The sequence below is a fragment of the Trachurus trachurus genome, assembly GCF_905171665.1.
Source record: "Trachurus trachurus genome assembly, chromosome: 22".
Lineage (NCBI taxonomy): Eukaryota > Metazoa > Chordata > Actinopteri > Carangiformes > Carangidae > Trachurus > Trachurus trachurus.
In genome coordinates, this window is record NC_139907.1 from 28,609,726 (window position 1) to 28,637,499 (window position 27,774).

A 27,774-nucleotide genomic window follows, 5' to 3' on the forward strand; every position below is an offset into this window, starting at 1 on the left:
GAGAGGCGTTGTGATTTCCACCCACCTAGGCTTCCAACCTGTACTTTTTACTAGACTGTCTCAGGCTGTTTTATGGCAACTCTTTAAGCACACCCCTGTGTTCTTCTGGGTAATGTCCTTGACAGGTAGACTTACTACGCCAAAATGAGGCCTGGCAAGTTTACGGCTTTGGTCCGGAGATTCTCTGGTGTGGTTTGTGCATATACTGTATGTATACACTAGTAAGTTAAAAGAATAGTTCACCCAAAATTCAAATTTCACTCATTATCTACTCACCCTCAGGAGAAGTTTCAGAGTCCTCCGTGGCTTCTCTGAGTTACAGGGGGTCTCGGCGTAGCAGTGCATGTCCACATGACGGTTGCAAATGGATACCAACTGTCTTCGTAACAAAAAGACACACCAAAAAACATCCAAATACCTCCATGCTGCTCGTATGTAATGTCTGTCTTGTATTGAAGCCCCGAAATGCAAAATTGTTCCGAAAATTAAATGAGTCTATATTTCAAGCTTGTTTGCAGCGGAAGCTCCTCTTCCTGGTCCGTCCAAATCTCGCGAGTTTCGCATTTCGGGGCTTCAATACAAGACGGACATTACATACGAGCAGCATGGAGGTATTTGGATGTTTTTTGGTGTGTCTTTTTGTTACGACGACAGTTGGTATCCATTTGCAACCGTTATATGGACATGCACTGCTACGCCGAGACCCCCTGTAACTCAGAGAAGCCACGGAGGACTCTGAAACTTCTCCCAGCCCTTAGTCCACATGAGGGTGAGGAGATAATGAGTGCAATTTGAATTTTGGGTGAACTATCCCTTTAACACTGTGACACAGTGGTTGGTTCATCAGCATCTTTACTTCTTAGTTTATTATTGAGAAATAAACAAATATCCAGAATTTCTCATCATAGTAGTTTAATTTGAAGCTGCTTCAGTCAACAATGTGTCATACTGAGCGTCTTCCATGGAGGAACACAGGCCATGTCACCAGTACCAGTAAGTTTAAACGAGTTCACTGCACTTTGGTTGAATTTTCCAGCAAACTCAAAGTGAAAAATATTTTATTAGGGTTTGATCTGGTTTGCATTTATTGTTGCAAGCTACATTTATGAATTTCCCTGGAAGATGTGTGTTTGTGGCTCATTACACATGCGGCTGAAATGGATAGGTTTACCTCACACCAGCGCCTGGCATCACGGCCGCCTCAGATCACGCTTGGTGGTTTCGCAGCGCTTGCCTGTCCCCCTCATACATGCCAGCATACATTTATCACCCTGGGACTTTATTTTATTTTATTTTTTCATGACTTAGTCCTCAGACGTGTCATATATCACACAAAATTCACTTATGACAACACAGACAATATGAACTCTTAGATGTGTTTCGCAGACATCACCACTGTGTGAAGAACTAGATGTTTACTAATTTAACATGGGTTTTGATGAGATTTATTAACCTAATTCCTCAGCCTTTGCAAATTTGGAAAGATTTCCAAAAGAAATCTTGATGCTGTCAAATATTATTACATTGTTAGGTGCACGGAGCTGCATTCTTCCTAGATGAGAGACAGTGTTTTTAGTGGAAGCTGGTTGCCTCCTCTGGCTGGAAAGTAGAACCATAATATTTAGTTCAGTATATTTCCTTGCCATCTTGGACGCCCCGCTCGGAAATTTTACACTACCTTTGTCTCATGGTAAATGCAGAACATGGAAACAGTTAGCATAATATAGACAAACGTGTTGCTCTGCTTTTTCTGATGGATGTACCCAGCATGAGGGTCAGTAGTAGGAGAGACAGCGAGAGGTGGTAGCCCGTGGAGACATCAGTGTATAAACATTTCCCTGGTTTACAGAATTGTTCTTGGCCACAGCATATGGCTTTGGAATCCAATCCCACTGGAGGAGCATATGTTCTGAGCCCTTAGGTCCAAAAAGTGCAAGCATATATATTTATTCAGAGGGATCAGCGATGCACATCTTCTAGACTAGAGCATGAGAGGTGTAGGGCAGCTGGAAACCAGCAGCATCTCTTGATTTCTCTGCCAGATGTGAGGGGATTTATGCGGTACCGTCCTACATGGAGCATCTGGTATCTGCTTTGGGACCGCTTTCATCTGCTCACCTTTGCTGAAGTGACCCCAAGACCCAATGATTTTGAGACACATTGCAAGGAAACTCTACTGGATGCTAAAATGTATGTGGTCGCCAAGAATATTGCTCCAAGGCTCTTGAGAAGGAAGATAGCAGGAATGTAAGTTGATTTCTGCTTTGGATGTGGTCCTTTCAACCAACAGCCACCAGATTTAACATGACTGCTGCAATGATTTACTTGCATCATGCTATCAGCTGCTCAACAGAGTAGTTTATGTAATGTCCTTGGTTTAAGTTATGGCCCCAGACAACACTGAACACATCTGTCCAATAAAAGCACACAACACTGAGTCCAACTCTTGGTTCAGTATTAAGAGCCTTTTATACGTTTCCTTCCCTGCAACTCTTGTAGTTGCAGTTTATTGGCCAAATGATTTTTGTGGATGTTGATATTTCTGTCCAGGATTTTCACATTAGTTTTGACACTTAACGATGCACTCATTCTTCATGTACACTTCAATCGTTACCCACTCGCTTATTGAGAAGCTGGAGAGTGCGTATGATGCTTGGATCTTGAGCGCGCTGTGGTATTTGTGCGGCGTATCACATTTAACCTCCATGCCACAAAAATGACCAAATATTTATTGAGGCTTGTAGCTTGAAACCAGTCCTTAAGACGACAGCATGTCTCCTGATGATGTGGGGGGAAACCCTGCATGGTTTGGAAGAGGATGTGCTGTTGAGCTCACAGTCTTGTCCTGGGAGGGATATAGGAGCAGCAAAGTGTAATGAGGTATTGCAGTAAGCACACTGACTGCACACCGCTACGACTTGACACGTATGCAAATGTATCAGGATGGAACGTTTCTTCACAGAGTTGGTTTAGAGATGCTGCTTATCCACAATCAGGTTTTGGTCCGTCAACGGGCTGAACCGGTGTTGTTTAGCTCTGCAGTCATCATTTATTGTAGTCAGTGTTAAAGGGATATTTCAACATTTTGGCAAATTCGACTATTGCCATAATGCCTATAGTCACAGCAGTAGGTTCATTACCTGCTCAGCTAACGCAACGGAGGCTCATGGTATTTCCACGTTTCCCTCATAAACTAAATACACACTCCAACAACTCCAAAACACTCTGGTGGAGAAGTTGTGACCTGCACATTCACCACGCTATGAAATATTAACGTATAATTATGTAACAGTACGACACATGAAGCAAATACTCAGAACTACTTGCACTTTTGAAGTCACTCTGCTGAGCAGCCGTGTCTGGAATGTAGTTCTGGCTACGCATTTGCCTTGAAAACAACTCTGTCTCGTAACATTACATTATTTCAGTCAGACAACTCACGATTAAAAATGTTTATTGCAGTTTCATTATACATTTGAGTTTGGCGTCAAGGCTCCGATTTCATCACTCCCTGAGAATAGGATTTCATATAAGGGAGTGATGAGCGACTATCTTAACCTGGAGCCTACAGGTGGATGCTGAGGTGGTGGTGGGGCAGGTGTCATGAGAGTGACGCAGCCACAACTTGTCCATGAGAGTGTGTTGGAGTTGTTGGATTGTGTATTTGATGAGTTTGATGAGGGAAAGGCGGAAATACTGCGCGCTGTGCAGAGCTCACGTCTCCACCCCACCGATCTAAAAACAGCTTGCACCGACAATTAAAGGTAATGAACCTACTGCTATGACTATGGGGATTATAGCAATAGGCAAATTTGCCAAAATGTAAAACTATACCTTTAATGCTCACTCACCCATTTAAGATTACTTCATTTAGTGTAGACACAAACATCATGGATTATTGTGGCTGTAAGAACACAACAGATTTACTGCAGCTTAGTAAAACACATGCAGAGAGAGAACACAAGCAGCGTCTTCATGACTTTAACACCACATGTGCTATAAACAACACAACCAAACTGGCTGATCTGCTGTCTGTGCTTGGTCTATTTGTATGTCCCCAGTTAAATTGAGTTCTCAGGGAAATTTAGAGCTAATATATTGTATTATGATGCTGAAAGCAGTGGAACTTCCTTGAGTAGTGTTGACCCCACGTGTTGCTGCCAGTGCTGCCTGCATCACTGAATACTCATGGTATAAATATTTATTATCCCTTATGCTCTTATGAGAAGAGGAGACTATAAATCAGTGAGCGGTGGCTCATGTGTGGGAGTTGTGTCTGTTGAGCAGATTTGGGCTTCCTATCTTACCACAATGTAAAGCCACAGGGCATCTTACTTCATTTACATTCCCAGCTACTGACTTTGTATGAAAACACATGGTTTTATGAGGGGCTTCTAACCAGGGTTCCTACATCATAACAGCCTAAGTGGAAAAACACTTCCACCACGGGCACCACCATGCGTCCCTGTGTGTGTGTCGTTTATCACATTTCAGCTCATCCATTCATGTCTCCACTGCCCACTGAAATGTCAAATAGTAGCCTACTCTCTGGAAGACTATAAAAAGATTAGCTGGCCTGTGTGTTGTGTTGTGTTGTGTGGGCAAATCGCAAAACAGTGTTAAAGCACTCAGGAGTGACACGCTGATGGTGGATGTCGAAATCGACCTGGAATCTGTAAAAATAGTCCTCTGATGGGACAGACTCAGATTTACTCCAGGTCATTTCAGCAGAACGGATGTTTGGACTGAGTGCTCTGTGTCTTCACCCTCTCTCTGACGCAACAAGAGCACTTATCCCTCTGTTTCATGGCACCGTGAGAGGTGTTGCATGAAAAGGTGTCTCCGCACGCCATTTTTCACAAATTGATACCTCATCTGGTTTTCTCGTTTTTGAATCTCAGCTTTTAGATTGGCGACAGGATCATATTTCAGAAAGAGATACAGGCCGGCACCGTCTACATGTGAACAAGTCCTGAGGGACTGTAATTGGAACTCATTACAGAGACCGCTGCCATTCAATGTTCCTTTTATTATTCAGTCTGCCTCCTAATCATCCTGGTCATTCAACTATCTCATTATCTGACATCCGAGCCATTTGCTTTGATCTCAATGTGAAATTCTTATTATTTGTAGTGAAGGTAACCTGAAGGCTCATATTAGTTTGATCATCTGGTGCAGATAGAAATCGGATATGGCTAATACAATGTGTTTTAGTTCTCCATTGCCACTGAAGCATTGCATGTCTTCATTATGTCCTAGAGAGAGAAAGATAAAACAGAATAATAGGCACAAATGACTTATCCATACACAGTACAGTCTGTCACCTCAGTGTTACTGCCACAAGAGAGGCCATCACCCAGAAGGCCTCGAGTAGGTCGGTGGCCTCCTGACTCACTACAGTGTCACTGTGACAAGAGTTCAGCTTGAGCCCTGTGAACACTCAACCCAGCAGTATGTCTGTGAAAACAAAAATCACAAAGTGTTATTATTTCAACCAAAAAGACACGAGGATGTGTTTGTGCCAAGACAGTCAGAGGCAATAGATGAACAACACTGAAAGATGTGGCATCTGAAAAACAGTTCACTCAGAATATCTCTAAACAAGGATGATTAGAGTTGTTTGTACTGTAGTTATTTTTCATTTGATACCAGAGTCAAAAATATCTGAATGAAAGGCTGAATAAAAGAAGTGGTGACAAATGAATCAGCTGGTCCAGAATATGTGTACACCAGTGTATATAACAAGAAACTGAACTCATTTAGAAACACATAGTTTGTCCACCAGGGAGCAGTAACAGGTCATTTTTTTACACTAAAATAGCCTGTGAATATCCATGTGTAGCTGTCACAGTTTTGCAAAAAACAAATCTAAGTGATTCACCCAGATTGTTTGTTTTCTGCTCAAAAATAATTGCAATGTTTAAAAAAAAAATCTAAATCTGTCTTTTTCAGATGAGTTGAAGAAGCAGTTGGAGCTGCGGAGGAGGCAGAGGGCAGCGCTGGGTAAGCTCAAGCTGACAGTGGATGTTCTAACAACACAAGCTCTACGACGAGGCGACAGGCCAACATGTGGAGATGTGTGCTTATTGTTCAGCTGTAGCTGTGGGTAGGTGGACTTAAAGAGTCTCCTCTATAGACATAAGTGTCTATAGAGGAGACTCTTTACTGTAAGTCCACCTAGTCCACGACGAGGCCTGTCGCCTCGTCGTAGAGCTGACGGGAACTGAGAATCCACGTCTGCACTCTGACGGCTGGCTCCACTGCCTTTCAACTCAAAAGATGAACAAAGCTGTCACTATTGGGAACTCTTTTATCATCTCCTCTCAGACCGCTGTGGTTAACATTGTGAACACATCGTGGGCTCCCTCCATATGAAGCGGTGGCCACTTCAAAGCCTTTGTAGCCGACCTCAGTGACTAAAAGCATGGTGACCATAGGCTGGGCGGAACAGCGCAGAGACTCCTTCATTTACTCTTCTCTGTCTGTTTTGATCAGTCACATGAACACTTTGATGAGGAAATGTGATGTAAAGCTTACAAACATATCCTTCCACTTGTTGTGATTATCAGTCCTGCGTCAGAGAAGCCGCTCACAGCAGCCTGGCTCCCATTATCCAAGACCAACATTTAAAACATTGTCTTTGAAGGAAATTCTCTCACATGTTCACAACACACACATACTAGCTTCTGGACTCCAAAGATACAGTAGGTCCACATTTGTATCTTGGGACCATAATCGACCATAAACTCACCTTTCGTACAAACAGCGAAGCCATCTTTTCCAAGTGTCAGCAGCGTCTATTTTTTCTCAGGAAACTTCACAGACTTCAGGTTCTTCAGTCAGTTTTAGTTGCTTTTTACAAATGTTTCATTGAACCAGTCATCACCTTCAACATAACAGTCTGGTTTGGTTCATTGTCCAACATACATCGCAACCCACTTAACAAAATCAGAACCATGAGCAGTAAAATAATCAGACTGGCACAGGAACCACTTCACAGCATCTACAGCAGAAGGACTAAACAAAAAGGTTTTCAAATAGCGTCAGACACACACACACTACATAGCCACTACAGTCTCCTCCCCTCAGGCCTGAGATACAGATCCTCACTTTTAAAACCAAGAGAGCCATGACAAGTTTTGTACCATCATCGATCAGACTACTGAACAGCTGACCTGGTCTGGCTTGTGTGTGCTAGCTAGTGCGTGTGTGTCCTTCTCTCTTTTTAACATTTGTTTCGTATTTTTAACTTTTTAACATTTGTATTTATATATGTATTTAACTTGTTTAAACTTGCACTGACGCTTTTCCACAAATGAAGTTCTTAACGGAAAAATAAAGTTCTTTGAATTGAATTGAATTGAATTGAATTGAATTGAATTGTATCCGTCTTAAAAACGCCTGCCATCTCTCTACTGTAGGTGTGATGGGGGATCACCCAGCGGAAGAGGAGGAGGAGGACTGTGTGGAAGAAAATCTGTGCAAACTCATTGATCAAGAAAAGAAGGCGTGAGTGCATTTTAAAGTATCACCATCCCATATTTCTGTAGTCTCTCCTCTGATGAGACACCACACGGGTCACGTGGGCAAAGGATTGATTTAGTGCTCGCAAATGTCTCCTGTCAGTTACAAGAGCGTCATTGACCATCTGAAAGCACTGAGGACAGAGATCGAACACCTGCAGCTGCTGCTGGAGAGGGCCAAGGTCAAACTCCAGAAGGATTTCCACAAGTGGTGGAGCCAGGAGACGTCCAGGCTGCAGGTGACTGACCCCCCCCCCTCTGTCTGTCTGTGTCACCTCACCACAGGAAGCTTCTGTAACACCACAGTACTGCCAAGCAGACGTCCAAGATGTCTCTGATAGTAGACAGAGGTTTGTCATAATATGTGCAAAATGTGCCATGTGTGAATGATGACCATATGACTGGCGATAAAGAAGCAAACAGCAGTAATAAGTGTGCAGATTAAAGCTACAGTCGGCAACAGTTATTCAGTCATATTTGCTGGAGCTGTCACTATATTCTGATGTTGGGACATGAAATGGGTCATTTAGGGAAAAATCCAACTCCTCTGGCTCCACCTACAGCCTGTAATCATATTTGCAGAAATGCAACGTTCCAATAGCAGTAGCAGCCAATCACAGCTCGTACACGCTGCAGACAGGTACTCCTCAGAGCATTGCTATTAGTGTGGCAAACACAATGGCAGAGCGACTGAAAATCAGAGTTTGGAAAAGGGACCTGAATGTTGTATCAGTTTGAAATTCCGACTAAGTCCCGGAATTTCGTCGACCTGCCAACTGTAGCTTTGACCATACAGTTCCTGTCTTTATGCTTCAACAGGTGCCCTGCTAATAGCTACCCTCAAACTATGCCAACTAATTAATTTAAAGGGATAGCTCAACATTTTGGCAAATTGGCCCATTGCCATAATCCCTGTAGTCATAGCATTGGTTTGTTACCTTTAATTGTCGGTGCAAGCTGCTTTTAGAACGACTGAGCAGAGCCGCAAGCTGCTCAGAGCTACGCTACGGAGGCTCATGGGATTTCTTGGTTTCCCTCATCAAACTCATCAAATACACAATCCAACAACTCCAAAACGCTCTGGTGGACAAGTTGTGACCTGCACATTCACCACACTATGAGATAATAACAGAACGTTACCAGACAGAGTTGTTTTAGAGGTAAGTTCATGCAAAACTGCTGATTCGCGTTGCCTTCAGGGACAGTTTTTCAGCAAGCAGACTCTGTATTTCCCTCTAAAACAACTCTGTCTGGTAACGTTCTGTTATTAGCCGTGTTTCCACTGCAGGAACTTCGGGGTAATTTTACGGGGCCAGCCCCGTTGGTGCGTGTTTCCACTGCAGGAACCTCCCCCACAGGGCCATTTACAGGAACTTTTACAGGGGCCAACGGAGTACCTACTCCAGGGTAGGTACTCCGTTCGGCCCTGAAAAGCTCCTGGGTGGGGCTCGAGGTTAACCCGGCGCTGATTGGCTAAAGCTAGAGAGGCTCTGACGCTACCAGAAAGCACCAAAACAACCAGCATTTTTAAAAGGGGGAGCAGAAGGGGAGCATTAGCCTAGCAGACACCGCTGTAAACAACCAGAAAACAGCAGGAAGATGTACACAAATGGAGCGACGATGAGGTGCAGACATTGATTGCAGTCTATACCGAGGAGATTCAGAGGGGGTTTGAGTCATCGCGGCGAAATGAAAATATCAGCGCACCTCGACACACTGGGGATCCATCACGCCACAAAACAACGCCGTGAAAAGTTAAAAAAAAAAAAAAAAAAAACTCAAGCAGGATTACAATCAACCGCCATGCGCACAAACACACAAACCAGAAACGCGGCTACCGCCTCAGCTCCTTCCATCCTTCTTCGTTGTTGTTATGATTTTTGTGCATGTGCTTGTGACCTGCCTGGGTGACGTCACGGTCGAAACTGTCGCACAGTGATTAAACGGCGATCGAAACTCATGACGTCGCCGCGGGGTCCGACTCTGCAGTGGAAACACGACCACTGAGAGGGCCGAGTGAGAGGACGGTTCCTGTAGAAGTTCCTACCCCCTCCCTTTACCAGGAACTCCTGCAGTGGAAACACGGCTATTATCTCATAGCGTGGTGAATGTGCAGGTCACAACTTGTCCACCAGAGCGTTGCGGAGTTGTTGGATTGTGTATTTGATGAGTTTTATGAGTGAAACCAAGAAATCCCATGAGCCTCCGTAGCGTAGCTCTGAGCAGCTCACGGCTCTGCTCCGCCGTTCTAAAAATAGCTTGCACCGACAATTAAAGGTAACAAACCTACTGCTATGACTATAGGGATTATGGCAATGGGCCAATTTGCCAAAACGTTGAACTATCCCTTTAAGCCTCTCCTGCCTCCGCCATCCTCTTCTTGCTACTAAATGACCACAGGTTAACCTGCAGAAGGTGAGGGGAGCTAGGGGTCATCTGATTGGCTGAGGCCTTGTCCACACGGAAACAGAGCTTTCCCAAAAACCATCTTTTTCCAGCTGTGTGGCTCAGGTTACAGGTGGAAGTGAATATAAATAAAACTCGTCACATTTCAGGCAACCTTTTGCAATGTGTTTATCACACATGTTCCTATCTCAGTGATGAAGAACATAAGATGAATCGGTCATCCCTAGTGTCAGGTGATGAGCATGTGTCTCTGTCTTAACAGAAGTTTATGGCACCACTGTGACTCTTCCAAACTCTGTTCAGCATCATGCTAATTGGGCCGTGGTGAGGAGATATGTGGGAGGCAAACACACAGAGAGAAGTTTTTACAGAGCTCCATGTGAGCCATTGAAGGGTCTGGAGCTCAGAGGCACAACAGCAACAGCATCAGTACACAGTCCCAGCACTTCAACTCTTAACAAGGACAACATGGTCATGAGGTTTCACAGCAACACAGTGGGGGATAAGAAGTGAGTCAGTGGTTATTTCAGTCTGAAATAATAGCGCTGTGTTTGCGCTTAAATACTAGTGAGACTTTGTGCAGCACGGTGACAGACAGTGTTTACAAAAGCTCGGAATAGCAGAAAATTTGCAAATTATGAATAACACTGACATACAGAGAAGTAGATCTCCACACTCACGCTCTGCTTTGATGGCTGTTGTGCACATTTGAGAATGCGACCACAAAGAAGTTGTTAAACAGCAACATCTGACCAGCAGACACCGCTGACGTCTCCTCTAGGGGGTTGGTTCTTATGAATGAAGAACAATATCTCACTCACATCTGAGCCATGTTTGGGAATTTATAACTGAATGACAAAGAGGAAGTCTGACAGACAGACTCTACATGTGCAGTTGATCTTTCCTGCAGGATGAAGTCTGCTTTCCTCGCCAGTACATATATAACAGGCTCGAGCATTTACTGTTTTTTCTGACAAACAGCACACATGTCATGGATTAAACTTTGAGTTAGGGATATGATGGAGCAAGAGGACACAAAATACCTGAGTTCCTCTTCCTCCCTCTGGCTGTGTGTTTGTCATCTGTCTGTCATCAGCATGGGATTTTGTTTTTGCTCAGAAATTCTCCAGAAAAATGTCATTCATTTTTCCTCTGACTGTTCTAAGGAACCGGACCCAGAGGCCACAGCCAGATGTCACACAGGGTCACCCGTTGGAAACTTACTGCCATCTTCTTCATCCAGCACTCCAGGATTCAGGTGAGACGTCTTTGTGATTGATGCATTCATGTGTTTGGCTCTCCCACCTTCACATCCCTGCAACAGCTGTTAATGCATACCTATTTAAAGGGAAAATGCCACTTTTTACAATCTGGACGTTATTTCTAGCATAAAATACGATCATTTACTCACCCAGATAACTTTGGTGTCATTACAAGTCGTTCGGACGAAATGAGCTCCAGCCAAGAGCCGCGTACTGTATATCCATATAATGGAGTCTACAGGGCAGCAGAATGCAGTCTCTAAAATCTAAATAACACATTATCTGCAGAGAAACTGGTTCATTTCACCAATATTTTGTTATGATACACTAGTGCTATTCCCCTCCGAGTCAGGGTTACCTGTTTTCAACATCCGTGGTCTGTAGCTAACTAACCTCTAACTAACCTCTGACCTGGATGATGTCATCTCTGAGCGCCGTGCAGCTTGTTTACCTGAAAGTTGCTATACTATGGTTTGTTTCTACGTGTTTCCGACTTGTCAGAACAAAATGAGCATCTGGATGAACTTCAGCTTCCACAGGCTTCCTCTCCGCAGCCTGGACTCACTAAAGCTCCGGCTAGTTGCGCTAAAAATGGAGCCGAATGCCGAAGTGGAATCATTAGCCGCGTTTCCACTGCAGGAGTTCCTGGTAAAAGGAGATAGGAACTTCTACAGGAACCGTCCTCTCACTCGGTCCTCTCGGTGGCCGTGTCTCCACTGCAGACAGGACCCACCGGGCTCTTATGGCAATGTGTGACAGTTTCGATCATCACGAGGTCGTTGTGTCGTTTTTGTTTTTTTTACTGCTCCTGTTCTGAGCGATTGTTTTTTTCTGGCAGTATAGACACTTTCTAAAAAAAAAACCCCAATTAATTGCAGTCTCGATCGTCATGTAATACTGCGATTGCATATTTATCACTCTTTTATTTTACCAGGCCTACTGCTACTAGTTATTCTCTCTCTTTTCCGGCCGTTTTTCCCTTTTTACTAACGTTGGGTTGTAAAAATGCCGCTTATTTGGGGGGTTTCTCTTAGTGTCACATCCTGCTTCAGCACAGAGTAAATCTCAAGCCCCATCGAGACTTTTTCAGGGCCGATCTGAGTACCCCAGGCAGGGACTCCGTTCAGCCCCGTAAAGGTTCCTGTAAACGGCCCTGTGGGGGAGGTTCCTGCAGTGGAGACAGATAATGTGTTATTTAGAGGCTGCATTCCGCTGCCCTGTAGACTCATACAGATATACGCGGCTCTCGGCTGGAGCTGATTTCGTCAGAACGAATCGTATTTTATGCTAGAAATAAGGTCCCAATTGTAAAAAACAGCAATTCCCCTTTAAAGTATGGATGGTTATCAAGGTCAGATGATCATGTCATGTCTAAAAACACTTAGTTAGTGTTTGCTGAGTTGAGCCAGCTGATTACATTCGGGAACCATCAGTTAAAAGCAGCAAAGCCTTCCCGACAGTGACTCATTTCTGCTTAATTCGTTAATGTTATTTTTACCCTCTCATCATCATCTGTGTTTGACTGGCTAACAATCTGCAGTTTTTCATTGCTTGTTTCCATGGAGCAAATGTTAAAGGATAATATCATCAGCTTTTTTTAGTTTACAGTGTAATTTGTCACTGTGTGTTTTCATCATCTCATATCTGCCGTGATAAAGGCTTTGATGACCCAGATATTGTGTCACGTTCAGAGACAGTCACTGTGACATGAGGCTGCGTCTGAACATCTTTAAAACTCAGACTGCGCTGTGTCATGCTGTAGACATTCATTACACTGCTGGGTGTCACTTTCCACAGCTACACTATCATTGATATGCACTGAACAAAAATATAAACACAACACTTTTGTTTTTGCTCCCATTTTTTTATAAGCTGAACTCAAAGATCTAAAACTTTTTTTATGTACACAAGGTCTATTTCTCTCAAATATTGTTCACAAATCTGTAAATCTGTTATTGAGCACTTCTCCTTTGCTGAGATAATCCATCCACCTCACAGTCTAAAATGTGCAGTTTTACTGTATTGGGGGGTCCAGGGGGTTATCTGGTGTGACCACCATTTGTCTCCTTCACATAGAGTTAATCAGGTTGTTGGTTGTGGCCTGTGGAGTGTTGGTTCACTCCTCTTCAATGACTGTGCAAAGTTGCATCCGATCCAGAGCATCCCAAACATGCTCAATGGCCAATGGGTGACAGGTCTGGTGAGTATGCTGGCCATGCAAAACTGGGATGTTTTCAGCTTTCAGGAATTGTGTACAGATCCTTGCAACATGGGGCCGTGCATTATCATGCTGCAACATGAGGTGATGGTCGTGGGTGAATGGCTCAACATGGGCCTCAGGATCTCGTTACGCCTTCGGAGACGCCTTATGGTAGAGAAATTAACATTGAGTTCACGGGCAACAGCTCTGGTGGATATTCCTGCAGTCAGCATGCCAACTGCAGCCTCCCTCAAAACTTTCAACATCTGTGGCATTGTGCTGTGATAAAACTGCACATTTTAGACTGGCCAGCCTAATGCACACCTGTACAATATCCATGCTGTCTAATCAGCATCTTGATATGCCACACCTGTTATGTGAGGTGGATGGATTATCTTCTAGGAGAAGTGCTCACTAACACAGATTTAGACAGATTTGTGAACAATATTTGAGAGAAATAGACATAGACATAGACAGAAAATGTTTTAGATCTTTGAGTTCAGCTCATAAAAAAATGGGAGCAAGAACAAAAGTGTTTTTATTTTTGTTCAGTGTAGCTATACTGTATGTACTAATAAATAGTTGTAGTCCATCATTTCCCAGCTGGTTCTCCATCATGTTTTTATCCTTTGAAAGGTGTGACAGGTAAACAAGTATTTCTGTTTGGCTTTAAAAAGTCTAAAATTTTATTTAGTGTCAAATACTTTGCATTGTTTCTCTCTCAAGAACATGTACTGTATGCATAAGAAAGACAGTGAGTAGCTCCAGGCGCTAGGATACAGGATACAGAGTCCTGTAGAGCCACTGTATTTGTTTGTTTATTTGCTTCTTTTTTAGGATCCCTATTAGCTGATGCATAAGCTATTCTTCCTGGGTCCCTAATGAATTAAAACCACGACTTACATTTATATTGATACGTAATCATACCTGTATACATATTTAAATACACACGCTCATGCACATCCCATACATCGTGTACACAAACACCATAACAGAATACAACAGACGTCACAAAACAATATTAGTACAGTTCACTTCAATCAACCAATCTAATCTCTAAGAGTAAATCAATGTACTTTTATAGTTATATGTTTATATATAGTATATATATAGTATCTTTAGATGTTCTCTTCCTACCTTTTTGAAACCTTTACCTTTTGTTTATTTACTGTCTGTACCGAGGGTCAGAGAGAAACACAATTTGGATTCTCTTTATGTCCCGTACATATTGTGGAATTGACAATAAAGCGTAATGACTTTGACTTTGACTTGAAAGTGTGTTTCGAGTTCATGTTTTTGATGTAACTGGGTTAGGAGTTCCATTCTGTCATAGCTCTGTACATCACAGCATGTATGAGATCCACATGCACATTATCCTGTGCTGCACCTACAAATCATGGTAACAGTCAGAAGAAGAAGTACCTTCTTTACTCATGTAGTTCACCTGGTCTGAGCAAGACTGTGAGAAACTGTCCAGGACCAAGAGCCAAACCCAGACTGTCCTGCCTCTTCTGTTCACTCAGTCCTCTCTGTGTTTCCTAAAGAGTTCTAACACCACACTTTGTCCTTATCACTGTAACATTGTCATTTTACAACTTCTATGATTTCAGAAGCCTCAACTCCACAAGCAAACCTCCCTCAACACCTGTCTCAGTGTGGCATGACACATCTCCAGGTGACAGAGGGACAGAGAACACGCCCTCATCTAAGTGGAGGTACGTGAGCAGTAGGGGTGGGTGAAAAAATCGATTCACATAAGTATCGCAATATTTTTTTTTACGATTTTTAAATCTTTTTTTTTTTTTTTATCGATTTTTTTTAAATATTGTGCAATATGCATTTGTTGGCCTCTTTTACATACAGAGAGTCCAGGTTTTGAAAAGGGTTTAAGTTCACTTTATAATGGAGTATGTTAATTTATAGGCTCCTACAGTATTTGTGTGCAGATAAATGTTAAAATGCAGCAGTTTACCTCAGTCTAGATCTCATTTTGTCAGAAAGGTTTCAGAAGCCTGTTTTTTTCTATACTCTTTTATTTTTGCCTCTTTTATGCAGTCCAGGCTTTTGAAAAGAGAGTAAACATATGTATTGCTGCTTAATAAATCTTAAAAACTGACTTAGATCAAAGTCCTTCTGCTCACATGTGATGTGTATTTTTGGGGGAAATATGGTTCCTGGAATAATCTGTAGACAATCATAATCATTCGAATGGTGTTAAAAATGCAGACTAAGGCCTAGTCCACATGAGCCCGGGTATTTTTGAAACCGTGAACATAGTTCCCGGTTGTATGTCCTGTCCACACGCAACCGTGCTTTTGGAAACCTGAAACCGTGGTTTTTTTAAACCGGAGTCCAGGGTGGGGTTTTCGGCCGGGGTTGGTTTCATCGGGTGCGTGTGGACACTGCAACCGTGATTGTTTTTCTCGTTTACGTCATAGCTGCACACGTGCTGATGTAAACACTGCCAGCTGCAGAGGTTGTTTGCAGAGGTTTGCAGAAGTTGATGTGAGCTCGCAAAAATGGAGGTGATAAAGTGGATTTTTATTATTTCACTTTTCTTTTTTTTCTTTTTTTACATCATCTAAATGCTATTTGTATAGTTTTTCGATGAGAAAAATATAACGAAACGGTCGTCAGGGCGATCCTCTTGTCAGCTCCAAACTGACCCTCAATCACAGACCACAGCTGGTTTTCCACACAGCATCATTTACAGTAACAAGTGACGCTACAGATCAGGGGGGCCGCTGCCGGTGTGTTTTTTAATTACAGAACTACTACAGTAGCGCCGCAGTTTCTTATTCCACACCTTGTTTGATTGAGAGTTTTTCTATGTCACTGTCAGACCGGGTACGACGGGGGGGGGGGAGAGCCTATGCGGAGATGAACGGAACGAGCCAAAAGCCGAAAATGTATAGGTGACGTCCGCGGTCGATATAAAGTGGATATGTTTCATTCATCCATGTTTTGACAGACAACACAACAGCCAGTGATAAAGAGTTGCGCCGCACCGACAGTCATGTCGGTGAAAGTCTGGCTCAGCAGCCAGGTGATGCACACAGCACAACAACACAGAACACAACAACACACAGCACAAGAGTCAAGACACAGCGCAGCAACATGTGCAGGCTGCTGCAGCAGTGCACGTCAAAGGGACACCGCCGAAAATAAAATAAATAGGCTACACGTAGTTTCTAAATTGTTTTTGCGCATGTTTTCATCCATAAAATGACCAAAAATGAACACTATAAGCGGATTTCTTGATAACGAATTATTTAAACAGCATTTGTATAGAAATGATTCCGTCGCAAGCCTTTTGATCCATAAGCGGTTTCCACTGTATTTTGATTGGTTAAAACAGCCTTCCACACGTGCATTGCGTCACTTGGTAGCGGATTCCACGGTTGCGTGTGTACGGAGTATTTTTATTACACCACTCGTATGGACGCGGAGCAAAACTCCGGTTTCAAAAATACCCGGGCTCGTGTGGACTAGGCCTTAAAATCGCGAAAAACTGCAATATCGTAGAATCGCAATTTGAATCAAATTGGCATCGTTTCATCAATCGTAGAAAAATCGAATCGGGAGAAAAGCATATCTTCACAGCCCTAGTGAGCAGCACACTGGTTGCATAGTAATGGCTTTGAAGAAGTATTTGATGCCATAACTAAATTCATCCCATTTCTTTCTCCATCCTACTTTCAGTGTATAGTTCTTACTGAGCTAAACCCTACAACCAGACGTTTGTTTGTGAAGTCATGTCTCCAAACTCTGTTAATAACTCAAAGATCAGACGCTGCTGCTGGAAGCCCCTCTTTACAGGCTGAGTAGAACATGAGCTGCTTTTGTTTGTCTTCACCAGCCATGTGTAGCACAGTGATGCTATTGTTTTCTACAGAAGCTCTATGATATAAAGGGAACAGTCACCTGTTAAGGTTGTTAACTTATTACCTTTAATCTCTTGGAACAAGACATTTTACAACACAGTAGAGCAGATATACACAGGTAAATACTGTACAACTTATTCACACAGCTTATGATTTATTGTAAGTCAGAGAAACGTAAAGTCCTTATATTATAGAGAAAATGAAGAGTTACTGCTGATATTACCTTACATGAAAAATCATTACATTTCAGGGCCCTTTCTACCAGCAAGCTGTCATCATCCTCCATTCCTCTGACTGGAGACCAGCAGACTGACGCTGACATCCTGGCCTTTGTCAGAGCCAGACAAAACCTCCTCAACACAACAGGTAACACACACACACACACACCAAGCCAGAAAGAACACATGAGCAAACTGCTCCCTCACTGTGCATTCTGCAATCTACACTGCCCTCTGGTGACGTGATGCAGCACAGCACACCAGCTCACAATGGATTTAACATGGTAAGAGCACAGATGTTTTGCTTTAAACTTCTGCTGCATTTAAACGGCGTTCTATATATTCTATATTAGAAATAATAATAATAACACCTGATAAAGCAGCAAACTGAAAATAAATCCAGATTCACTTTAGCTTTCTGTGGTGCACATCTTTCATTAGCAGGAGTTTTAAACACTGCCGTCTCCTGCCCCCCCTCTCGTTTGCCCCTTGTGTAGCTGCTGCTGCTTAATGTGGGGAACCAGTAGAGTGGACTTCTCTATCCTGTGGTTTACCACAAGACCCAGGATGACTGAGGTTTGAGGGACAGAGAGAACAATGGCTAACTGAGCAGAGACACCAGACTGAAAAATAGTTGAGCTGATGAAAACGTCTCTCTTCATCTCTCTGCTTTTACCCTCTCCTCTAAGCATGGAAGAGTCATTTCATGCCTTGTTACCTTTTGACACTTACTTTTGGATACTGGCTGTGTTCTGACAGGAAAGCCCCTTTGCTTGGCTGTTTGCTAACAGTGCTACTCCTCCTATGAAAATAGCTTGTGGAGGCTGTTATTGCAGTTAAAGTCATAGTTTATCAAGGATTGCAGTTTGCATCGGTTTCAGGGTGTGTTACTAATATTTGAGATAAAAAAGAAGATCCATTTGCCATTTTATTTAAAGCTGAACACTAGTCGCTCAATCTGTCTTGTATTTGTTTCAGGCTCTCCTCAGCAGTGATATGAAGTTGATCCTCTGACTGCCTGTGAACACCTCATCTGTCAGGTGATACAATGACACTGGAAATCTGTGTTTATATGAAGATGAGAAAATATGATCTCAAATGGGTCCAAAACATCAAATTGCTCATAAAAAAAAACTCATCTGCCAAACACACACCACACATCCGGCCCCATTCTCACATGCACACACTACACCTCTGGAAGATGATTCCATTGATACAATGGGCAGCATTATAAATCACAGCCTGCGCCGGCCATTTGATCTGAACAAATGTTGTCTCAAGATATGAGAGGAAGGAGCAGACAATAGGAAACCAGTTGGCTCCAGTATGTGTTTAAGGGTGTAATGAATCATGGCTTTTCAAATGCTCACATGACGTTTTAACATTCACAATGGCAAATACATTTCATACTTCTCTCTCGGCCAGTTTATTCCTGGGCAAAACACATTTTTGTACAGTATAAATAGATGTGTTTGATTTACAGCTGTTTTTATTTCTAATTTTCTGTTAAGATGTATTGCTCTCTTTTTGCACAAAACGTTGAATCAAAAATAAAGCTGCACTGTGACAAAATGTGAAGAATCAATGGAATTCTGATATGTCATAACATGTGCAGTGCTTCATGTGTTTGTCATTATTTTTTGTGAAGGACTTGACCAGTGCACTGGGCTCAGACTAACTCCACCCTCTATGCTGATGTGTGCACCATGGAGGCTCTGAGTGTGACTTAGAGTCTTGGTTGTATCATTAGATACAATACCTGATACTGACCATCAGCATTCAGATGAATCCACACATCCACACCCCAGTAACCATGTGCTACAAGTCCTCCTATCAGCTGCATTCTGAAGGATGTAATGAATTATCACTCTCTGAAATTTAGCAGGCACTGTATATGAGATTATAGAAGTAAAATCAGTCCACCAGTTTCACTAACGGATCATCAGCTTTGTAAAAATGTCCACTCATGGAGATTAGTATTCAGGTACAGAAGGTGGAGCCTATCCCAGCATGCACCAGGAGGCGTGCGTACGTGGGCTTTCTCAAGATACAATATTTGAAATTCAAATTGGGTTACGAACATTTCTTTGCATGTAGCATTGATTATTGACTACTGAAATAAATGAGTTTACACTTCTCTGAGCTTTTTATATGATCTCATGACTATGCACATCTCTGGTGTTAACCCTAACCCCTAACCCTGCTGGGAGACTGACGGTTATGGACACACATAATAATTTCACAACATCAACAATCACTCACACAAACACTCGTTCTGTAAGTCTGTCTGACAGTCTGTCTGTTAATATCAGCTGGAAATCAAAGTCTACCATCCATCACCTTGGAACCATCACAACCCAAAGAGAGACGACCTGCGAACATGGGAACGACCTGTTTGCATGGCTTTGCGTTGATTTGTTTGACAGATGACAAGCAGCTGCACAATTTGCATCCTGGCAAAGTTGCCTTGGAGAAAGATCCTTCTTTAGACATCTGACGTCTTTCTATATCTGTTATCACTCTGTCACATGACCAGCTTCCTTCGTCACCCTAAATAGTAGTGATGAACAATTCAAGTGCATAAACAGTTTATCCACAGGTATAAAAAAAAAAGGAACCTGAACCTGAACACAGGCAGAAGATATAATGTCAATGTCAATGTCAATTTATTTATATAGCACATTTCATATGGCAAGCATAAACTCAATGTGCTTCAGAATAAAAGCAAGATGCAATACATGTGAGTACATATTAAAACAAAAGCTAGCGCATATTAAAACAGAAGCCAATGTGTTCAGACAAACAAACAAAAAACTAATTAAAAGCTTGCGAGAACAGGTATGTTTTAAGATTACACTTAAAAGAAGATGTTGTTGGAGTTCATTGGGTAAAGAGTTCCATAGTGTTGGACCATAATAACTAAAAGCACCTTGAGCTGATTTTGAATGTATACATGGTACAGTACATTGAGAAGAGATTTACATGAGGATCTGAGGTATCTGTCAGGTGTATACTGGGTGAGCATGTCAGAAACATAGGGAGGGGCAGCACCGTTAAGAGATTTAAAAACAACAAGTACAATTTTAAAATCAATTCTGTATTTGACTGGGAGCCAGTGGAGAGACTTTAAAACCGGAGTGATGTGATCCTGTGTGTTTTTGTTAGAATTCTGGCTGCAGCATTTTGAATGAGTTGAAGTTTATTAAGTGATTGGTTTGTTAATCTGGAGAAAAGAGCGTTACAGTAGTCTAAACGGCTAGAAATGAATGTGTGAACCAATTTTTCCAAGAGAAATGGTTCTTTTAGTTCATGTTTGGTAGGAATGGGCCAGCCAGAGACAGTAATGGATCCATATGGAGACTGGGAACCCCAGGAATAACAGAGAGGCCACATGGAAGTCTCAGCTCTCCATCTTTACAAACAGATGGTAGGAAAGGAGACTGACAGAGGTAGACTGAGACAATGTCCATGTTCCTCAGGACATCACCAACCTGACTGACTCTGACTTTAATCAGACCTGAAGGCATCACTGAATACTCATCATGGCCGCCAGCTTTGCCATTCACCCCCCTCTATTAAACTATGAGTAGCCTATATTGTGAGTTCAGTTCACATTTGAATTCCATTTACAGTGGGTAAAATCAGCACTGAACTCATCAACAGTCTTATGGTGAGCAGGCATGGAGGCCACGGTGCATTAGTCTTTTTTTTAACAAGTGCACCTTCTGATTCCAGCTTTCCCAACGGTGCATTCAGGGGTTTAGAAACACGTCTGTTTTTTTCAACATAAGGTTGTGAAGGAGTTGACAGAGCTCTTTGCTTTGACCCATCATCAGATGCTTCATGTGTGACACCTCGGTGATGACAAACCTTTTTATAGGCATCAATCAGGACTAAAGCAGCTGTTAATGATCAGTGATAGGAGACAGGAGGGCTTTCTAAATTCTGACAGATTCCCACTGCTTTCTTTTCTTCCATTCCTTTTCTTCATGTGTTCAATACTTATTCCCTGTGTAATTTACACAAAACTTCATTAGATATATTTAATTTCTTTGTATGTGTGTGGGTTACTTGGGGTGTTACAGACATCTCGTGAAAATTTAATGTCAACCACTCCATTAGACATGTATTCACTAAAACAATGTTGACGCCTTCAGTCCTTATTTTCCCCGCTGTATATACACTGCCCATCCAAAAACAAAGTCACTCTAATATTTCGTTGGACTGCATGTAGCTTTGATTACGGAACGCGTTTGCTGTGGCATCGTTTCGATAAGCCCCTGCAATGTCACAACATGTATTTCCATCCAGAGTTGAATTGGACCACATTTCTGTCCTTCCAGTTTGTAATGATGCATTTGACAGTTCTTAACCCAATTTTAGAAGTCTAAGCAATCTCATTGGATGTTTTATTTGCTTGATGCCAATAATTGGACCCTTCTGAAACAGATGAACATCTTCTCCACGACCACAGGATGTGTCTTCTGACATGGTTGTTGAAGAAATGAGACTGAATCAGTTAGGCTTAGATAAGTTGTTTCCAGCTGAAACATAATCATCCATGCAGTAATTATCCAATGGAAGGCTCTTATCTATTAGCTTAGTGGTGAGTCTTTTTTAGATGGGCAGTGTATAATACTAATAGCCCCACTGTTTGCTTTGTTCTTGTGACTCCACTCCAGAAGCGTTTGGAGGGTTATTTTCAGACAGAGCAGTGAATTAGTGGCACTGGTCTGACAATTTAGACAATGACAAGGACGATGATTATAGCTGTAGTTTTTGGCATCCTCTCTTATATTATTTCAGACCTGCTTGCTTTAAAAACACTAAAACCATAGAGCTCCATTAGGTGCTGTCTTGAGGCTTCTTTGGTTTATGGCCCTGTGTGCTCTCCACACCTCTCCAAAATGTCATCTCTTTCCTCTCCATCTGACCATAAACTGGTCTGGCCCCTGAATGTGCTGGAAAACCTCTGATGATTGTTCTAGCAGATTTCCTTTGGTTAGACAAATTGCGCTTTTAAACTGATGAGATTTTAAAGTGTCCATACTTAATTAAATTAAATGTATCTCCACTGACATGTCTCATATCGTGGCACCAATCTTTATTATTTTAATGGCAATTACTGCAAAGTATGCGAGGACGTCAGGAGTCTGATCATTTGTGGCTGGACTACATTTCCCTCAGGTTTCCCGCTCAGAGAATAAAGAATTCTCCTGAAGGATTCAGTATCAGCGCTCCATAATTGAGGGAGTTCAGAAAACCAACAGCTGTCAGGTAAAATATTAACTTTTGTTCTGCTGACAAGATGCTGCCACCACTTCCTCATTCGTGTAAACAGTTGAACATGTGTTTGCCTGTATCCATGTGTGTGTGTGTGTGTGTGTGTGTCCAGATGTCACACTAATGGCGTAGAGGAGTTTGATCGTTACCCAAGCAACCCATAAATCAGTGCCCAACATCCATGGCAATCTGTCCAATCAGAGTAAGAGCATTGAGGGGAGATGTTTACCTTCCCTGTTACTGTCACCCCAACATACAGCTTTACCAAACATCAGCCGTTCTCCATGGTGCTGTGATGTAAAGCTGCCTCCATTTTCAATGGAACAGAATGCCACAGACTGATAGAATCAGTGATAGTGTTTGTTTTTACAGAGATGAAGATGAGATTTTTCTATTTGACTTGCAGTCCTTTCTGAGGTGATCCATCTCTGTCCTGAGTCTGAACAGCAGCATTTTTGCCTTTTTTTCTGGTGCTGGGGGAGGTTGATGGCGAGGTTCCAGCTGGACCGGGTCAAAGTGAGCTGGACAGCAATTTTGACTGTGGCCCACTTCACATACCTGCTGGTCGGGGCCATCATTTTCCAGAGACTGGAGCGAGAGGCTGAGAGCAACAACCGCAACCACTTCCAACTGGAGAAACTGCATTTCCTTTCTAATTACACCTGCCTGGATGGACCAGCCCTGGAGAAATTTGTTCAGGTTGTTCATCAACTTCTTCACTGTGTCCTTCAAGCTCCTAATGTTTGTTAATAGAAATGAAGAAAGCTTTGAGTTACAGCAAAATATACATGTTTACATATGACAACATATTGGCAGCTTCTTTTCATATACCTTGAAATTCATGGTCAGTCAGGCCAGTGACGAGGAGAAAAATCAAATGAAACTGAGAGATCAATTTTAGGATTATGATTTATTACTGTATATGTGTGCAGGTGATTTTGGATGCGTGGGAAAAGGGAGTCAATCCTTCAGGAAACTCAACCAACCCCAGTAACTGGGATTTCAGTAGCTCCTTCTTCTTTGCAGGCACCGTAGTCACAACCATAGGTGAGCATGCTTTTATATTCATACTTATTTATGGATATCATGTTTATACATTTAAATTTTCGAGTTAGCAATCAGTGCTGAGGACTGTCTGACTATCTGCTCCACAGGTTATGGCAACCTGTCCCCCAGCACCGTGTCCGGTCAGGTGTTTTGTGTGTTTTATGCACTCTGTGGGATCCCACTCAACCTAGCCTTCCTCAAACAGCTGGGGAAGTGGCTCATCATCCACCTGGGGCAACTCAAGAGGGGGATGGTCTCAGTCGTTCCTCACAAGGTACTGCAAGACAATCACATGAGAGCACTGGCCAAATAGAATTCACCCCAGAATGACTTCATAGATAGGGGGTAAATCATAAATGCTTAACTTCTAATGAATCACCAGGTACTGGGATATTATATTCACCCTTCTTTATCTCTTTACATTTAAAATACATGTTCAATTATATGTTTAATCATGTATGTATTATATGTATGAGTTTTTTTTCCTCTAGTACAGTCTCAATCAGGGGTGGGCAAACCTTTTGAGTTTTAAAATTTGACGGCCAGTCCAGGGCCAGATTCAGATGGGGAGAGTGTTTTTTGTTTTTTTGTGAATTAATATAAATGACAAAAAGCCATTACCTAAAGACAACTTACTTTCAAATAACATTCAGTTTCAGTGGAGCAGTGTTGTTGGTCACTATTTTTTGCCAGTGCATCGAAGTTTGTGGTCATTTGGACAACTTTGTACCAGTATTTGATGAGCCAGATTAAAAAGCCCAACAGGTCTTGTTTGCCCATACCTTCTCTAAATGGATGCAGTGCTCTGTGATACACAATAAAAATAAGTAATCCCTATGAGTGTAACCTAAATGTAGTCGACCCTGTGTTTGTTTCCCAGCAGACCGTTGAGGCTCTGGCTGTGAGTTTATTCTTCGTCAGCGGCAGCCTGCTGTTTCTGGTCATCCCCCCTCTGCTGTTCAGTTATGTGGAAGGCTGGACGTTTGGCGAGGGCTTCTATTTCACCTTCATTACCCTCAGCACCATTGGTTTTGGAGATTATGTTGTTGGTGAGTAGGAAGAGCAAACAAGCACTAATGTGATGGAAGAATCCCAGCAGCCACTTCCATCAAATTAAACAGATTTTTTTTTTTTTTTTTTACTCTCTTTTTAACCTTTTTAGCTTTCAAACAATAACCATGATGTCATTTTACAAATCAGATGTACTATGTCAGACAGGCAGCATTTGCTCACTTGTTGCTTTCAGTGCTGGGATGAACTTCACATGTTCTAACAGGTAATGTCATCCTTGTAGGGACCGACCCAGACAAGCAGTACATCTCTCTGTACAGAAGCCTGGCAGGTATATGGATCATCTTCGCCCTGGCCTGGCTGGCTCTCATCCTCAACATGGGAGCCAGAATAATGGAGACTGTGGTTGTAATGACTCATCCAGGCTTTAAGAAACGGGAAGAGGAAGAGGAGGTGTCTGCCAGTAAACTAGAGGATACATCAAAGGTCTGACAGTGGACTGGAAGTGGACGATCTTCATGTACTATGAACTTGGTAGAAGCTCTTTTGTACCATTGTTTTGAATTGATATTATGATTCACAGTACTATAAGGAAACACATGTAGCATCATTTTATATATTCACAAAAAGTATATCCCCCTGCAGATGTATTCTGTCTTTAAATGCTTTAGTTTACATCTAAGTTTCACCTGTCAAGAACTGCTGTCATGTATTTTACATGAGGTTAGATAAACATTACAGGTTGATGTTTGACAGCTCTACCTCTGTAAACTGAAGGTCAGTCCAGGGTGTCAGGACCTGGATTGGCTGAGCTGTGTGACAAGTGGGTCGACAAATCATTTACAAATGTAATTATAAATACTGAAAATATAAAAAACCTCCTGTAAGATGTTTTTTTTCTTGTCCCGTCTGAGCCACCAGCGTTTCTAAGTCGGGCCGCTGCTCCCAAGAGAACACTTGAGTACATTTATCTCTGAGGGTGACACAGTGAAATGCACTAATCAGCTGAATTACTTTTACTAACAGTGAATGAAAAAGTGTCAGAGTCACGGTAACACTTTATAATAAGTACAAAGCATTAGGAAGCATTAGGAATTAAATACTGAACACATGAATACTCATTAGCATGTACGGTAGTTTATAAACACAGTTAAAAATGTTCTACTCATCATTGATAAGCACTAACTGTATTTTTTTTTTCTTTAAGTATATTTTTTGGCTTTTATGCCTTTATTTGATAGCCATAGTAGAGATAGACAGGAAAGTGGGAGGCAGAGAGAGGGGGAATGACATGCAGGAAAGGTCTGCCCGAACCGGGGACGCCATGCTAATGTGTATTCATGCATTATAAATAAAGAATTCAGTATTTATTAATGCGTGTACTTATTATAAAGTGTTACCAGAGTAACTCACACATGATTGTGTGACTAATCATGTGATGGGAAGATGTAGTCAGAGACAAGGATACTGTACCTGAGTTTTCTCAAGCATGAACAACGACAAAATAATTCCTTTTTCATACGTGAGAATTCTAAACTGGAGCAGGATTCAAACTGTGCTGCCGTTGGACAGGACAGAGGAAAAACATTAATGACAGCTTAGTGCAGTAACATTTCCTCCTGTTTCCAACCCTGACAAAAACTCTTTCCCCAACTCCATTGATATGTTTTATCTGCTCTTACATTTAAGACACAGAAGTGTTTTTTTTTTGTTGTTGTTTTTTCTTAAATCTACAAGAAGGCACAAAAGTGACTTTTTACTTTTATCTTTCTGGAAATGTAATACACAGTACTGTGCAAAGGTTTTAGGCGCTATAAGTAAAGTGAAGTGAAACCTAAATCAACTCATCATTTGGTGTGACCACGCTTTCCCAGACTGACTCCATAATGTTGAGACTCTGTGAGGGGAACTGTTGCACAGTGATGAAAGAGTTCCACAAACTCAGGATAAATGATGAGATGAAATGATATGAAAACGTGTGATCTAAGATCCGGTCATGTTTTTCCATCCTCAGCTGCTGATCTATGCTCTGGTGATTTTTATCATCTTTTCTTTCTGTTTAGATTCAATATTATCCAATTGCATTTGTAGAGGGTTCACTCATGCAGAGCCGTTGTATAGGGGAGAAAGGTGATGATAATTCTAGGGGCCCAGCGACCAGTAGCCCCCCCCCCAAAAAAAAAGAACAGTAGTCTAATCTTTGTATGACTGAATTATACTGCATAAGACCCTGACTAATACTCATAGTAATGCTTAGCATCAAAACAAAGTATGCTAAATAAAAAATGATAATATGTACGTAGTTAAAGAAAAAAAGTGGAAAAGTCAGGGGGCAGAGGCCCACTTTAGTATTCTTCCAGCGGGCCCAGAATTCCTAGCAACGGCCCTGCACACATGACATGTATTCGCACATAAGTTTATGTATTACATATGTGTTAATGTGAATCCACATCTGTGTGTTTGTGTGTGTGTAATCGTGGCAGACTTCAGTGAATGGAACACTTAAACAAACTCATTAATCAAGATGATGGTGTGAGGTGAGCTGAGAGCTCACAGGACTGATCCCAGGCAAGCAGCTGGAGTTCAGGAGGCTGCTCTCTGCCTCTCTGCCTCTCTGCCTCTTCTAGTATGTTCCCTAAAATATGGACAAAAACCTTCTCTGTAAAGTCAAAGCTCTTTGTTTTGTTTTGTGGAGCAGAGAGGCTGTGTTTTCCCACAGTGTTCACCTAGAGCCCAACTTTAGCTGGTGGCTCTCCCTCTTCTGATTTTCTTCCACCAGATTTGCATGAAAGGCCACAGGAGTGATTCAAACAGTAGCACAGGTGGAGTTTCATTTGCCTGCAGAGCAAGGAAAGACGGCTCACTCCTCGCTGGTGTCGGCTGCAGACATTGAGACTCTGAGCTTGTCCGGGATTCAACATTCTACAATCGGAGCCGAGG

At 42.2% G+C, this 27,774-nt stretch overlaps 1 protein-coding gene across 1 annotated transcript in view; it reads left to right on the forward strand.

Moving 5' to 3' along the window:
* Positions 1–25,326, forward strand: part of kif6 (kinesin family member 6) — a gene marked incomplete at both ends in the record, with an annotated part of 67,547 nt that extends 42,221 nt beyond the window's left edge. The window contains 10 exons of the mRNA XM_083997639.1: positions 5,134–5,138; positions 5,953–6,003; positions 7,422–7,509; positions 7,627–7,762; positions 11,096–11,187; positions 15,002–15,106; positions 17,526–17,641; positions 23,931–24,097; positions 24,641–24,872; positions 25,118–25,326. Of these exons, the coding sequence (XP_083853765.1) occupies positions 5,134–5,138; positions 5,953–6,003; positions 7,422–7,509; positions 7,627–7,762; positions 11,096–11,187; positions 15,002–15,106; positions 17,526–17,641; positions 23,931–24,097; positions 24,641–24,872; positions 25,118–25,326 (1,201 nt within the window). The remainder of the gene's footprint in view (positions 1–5,133; positions 5,139–5,952; positions 6,004–7,421; positions 7,510–7,626; positions 7,763–11,095; positions 11,188–15,001; positions 15,107–17,525; positions 17,642–23,930; positions 24,098–24,640; positions 24,873–25,117) is intronic.
* Between the last annotated feature and the right edge of the window lie 2,448 nt (positions 25,327–27,774).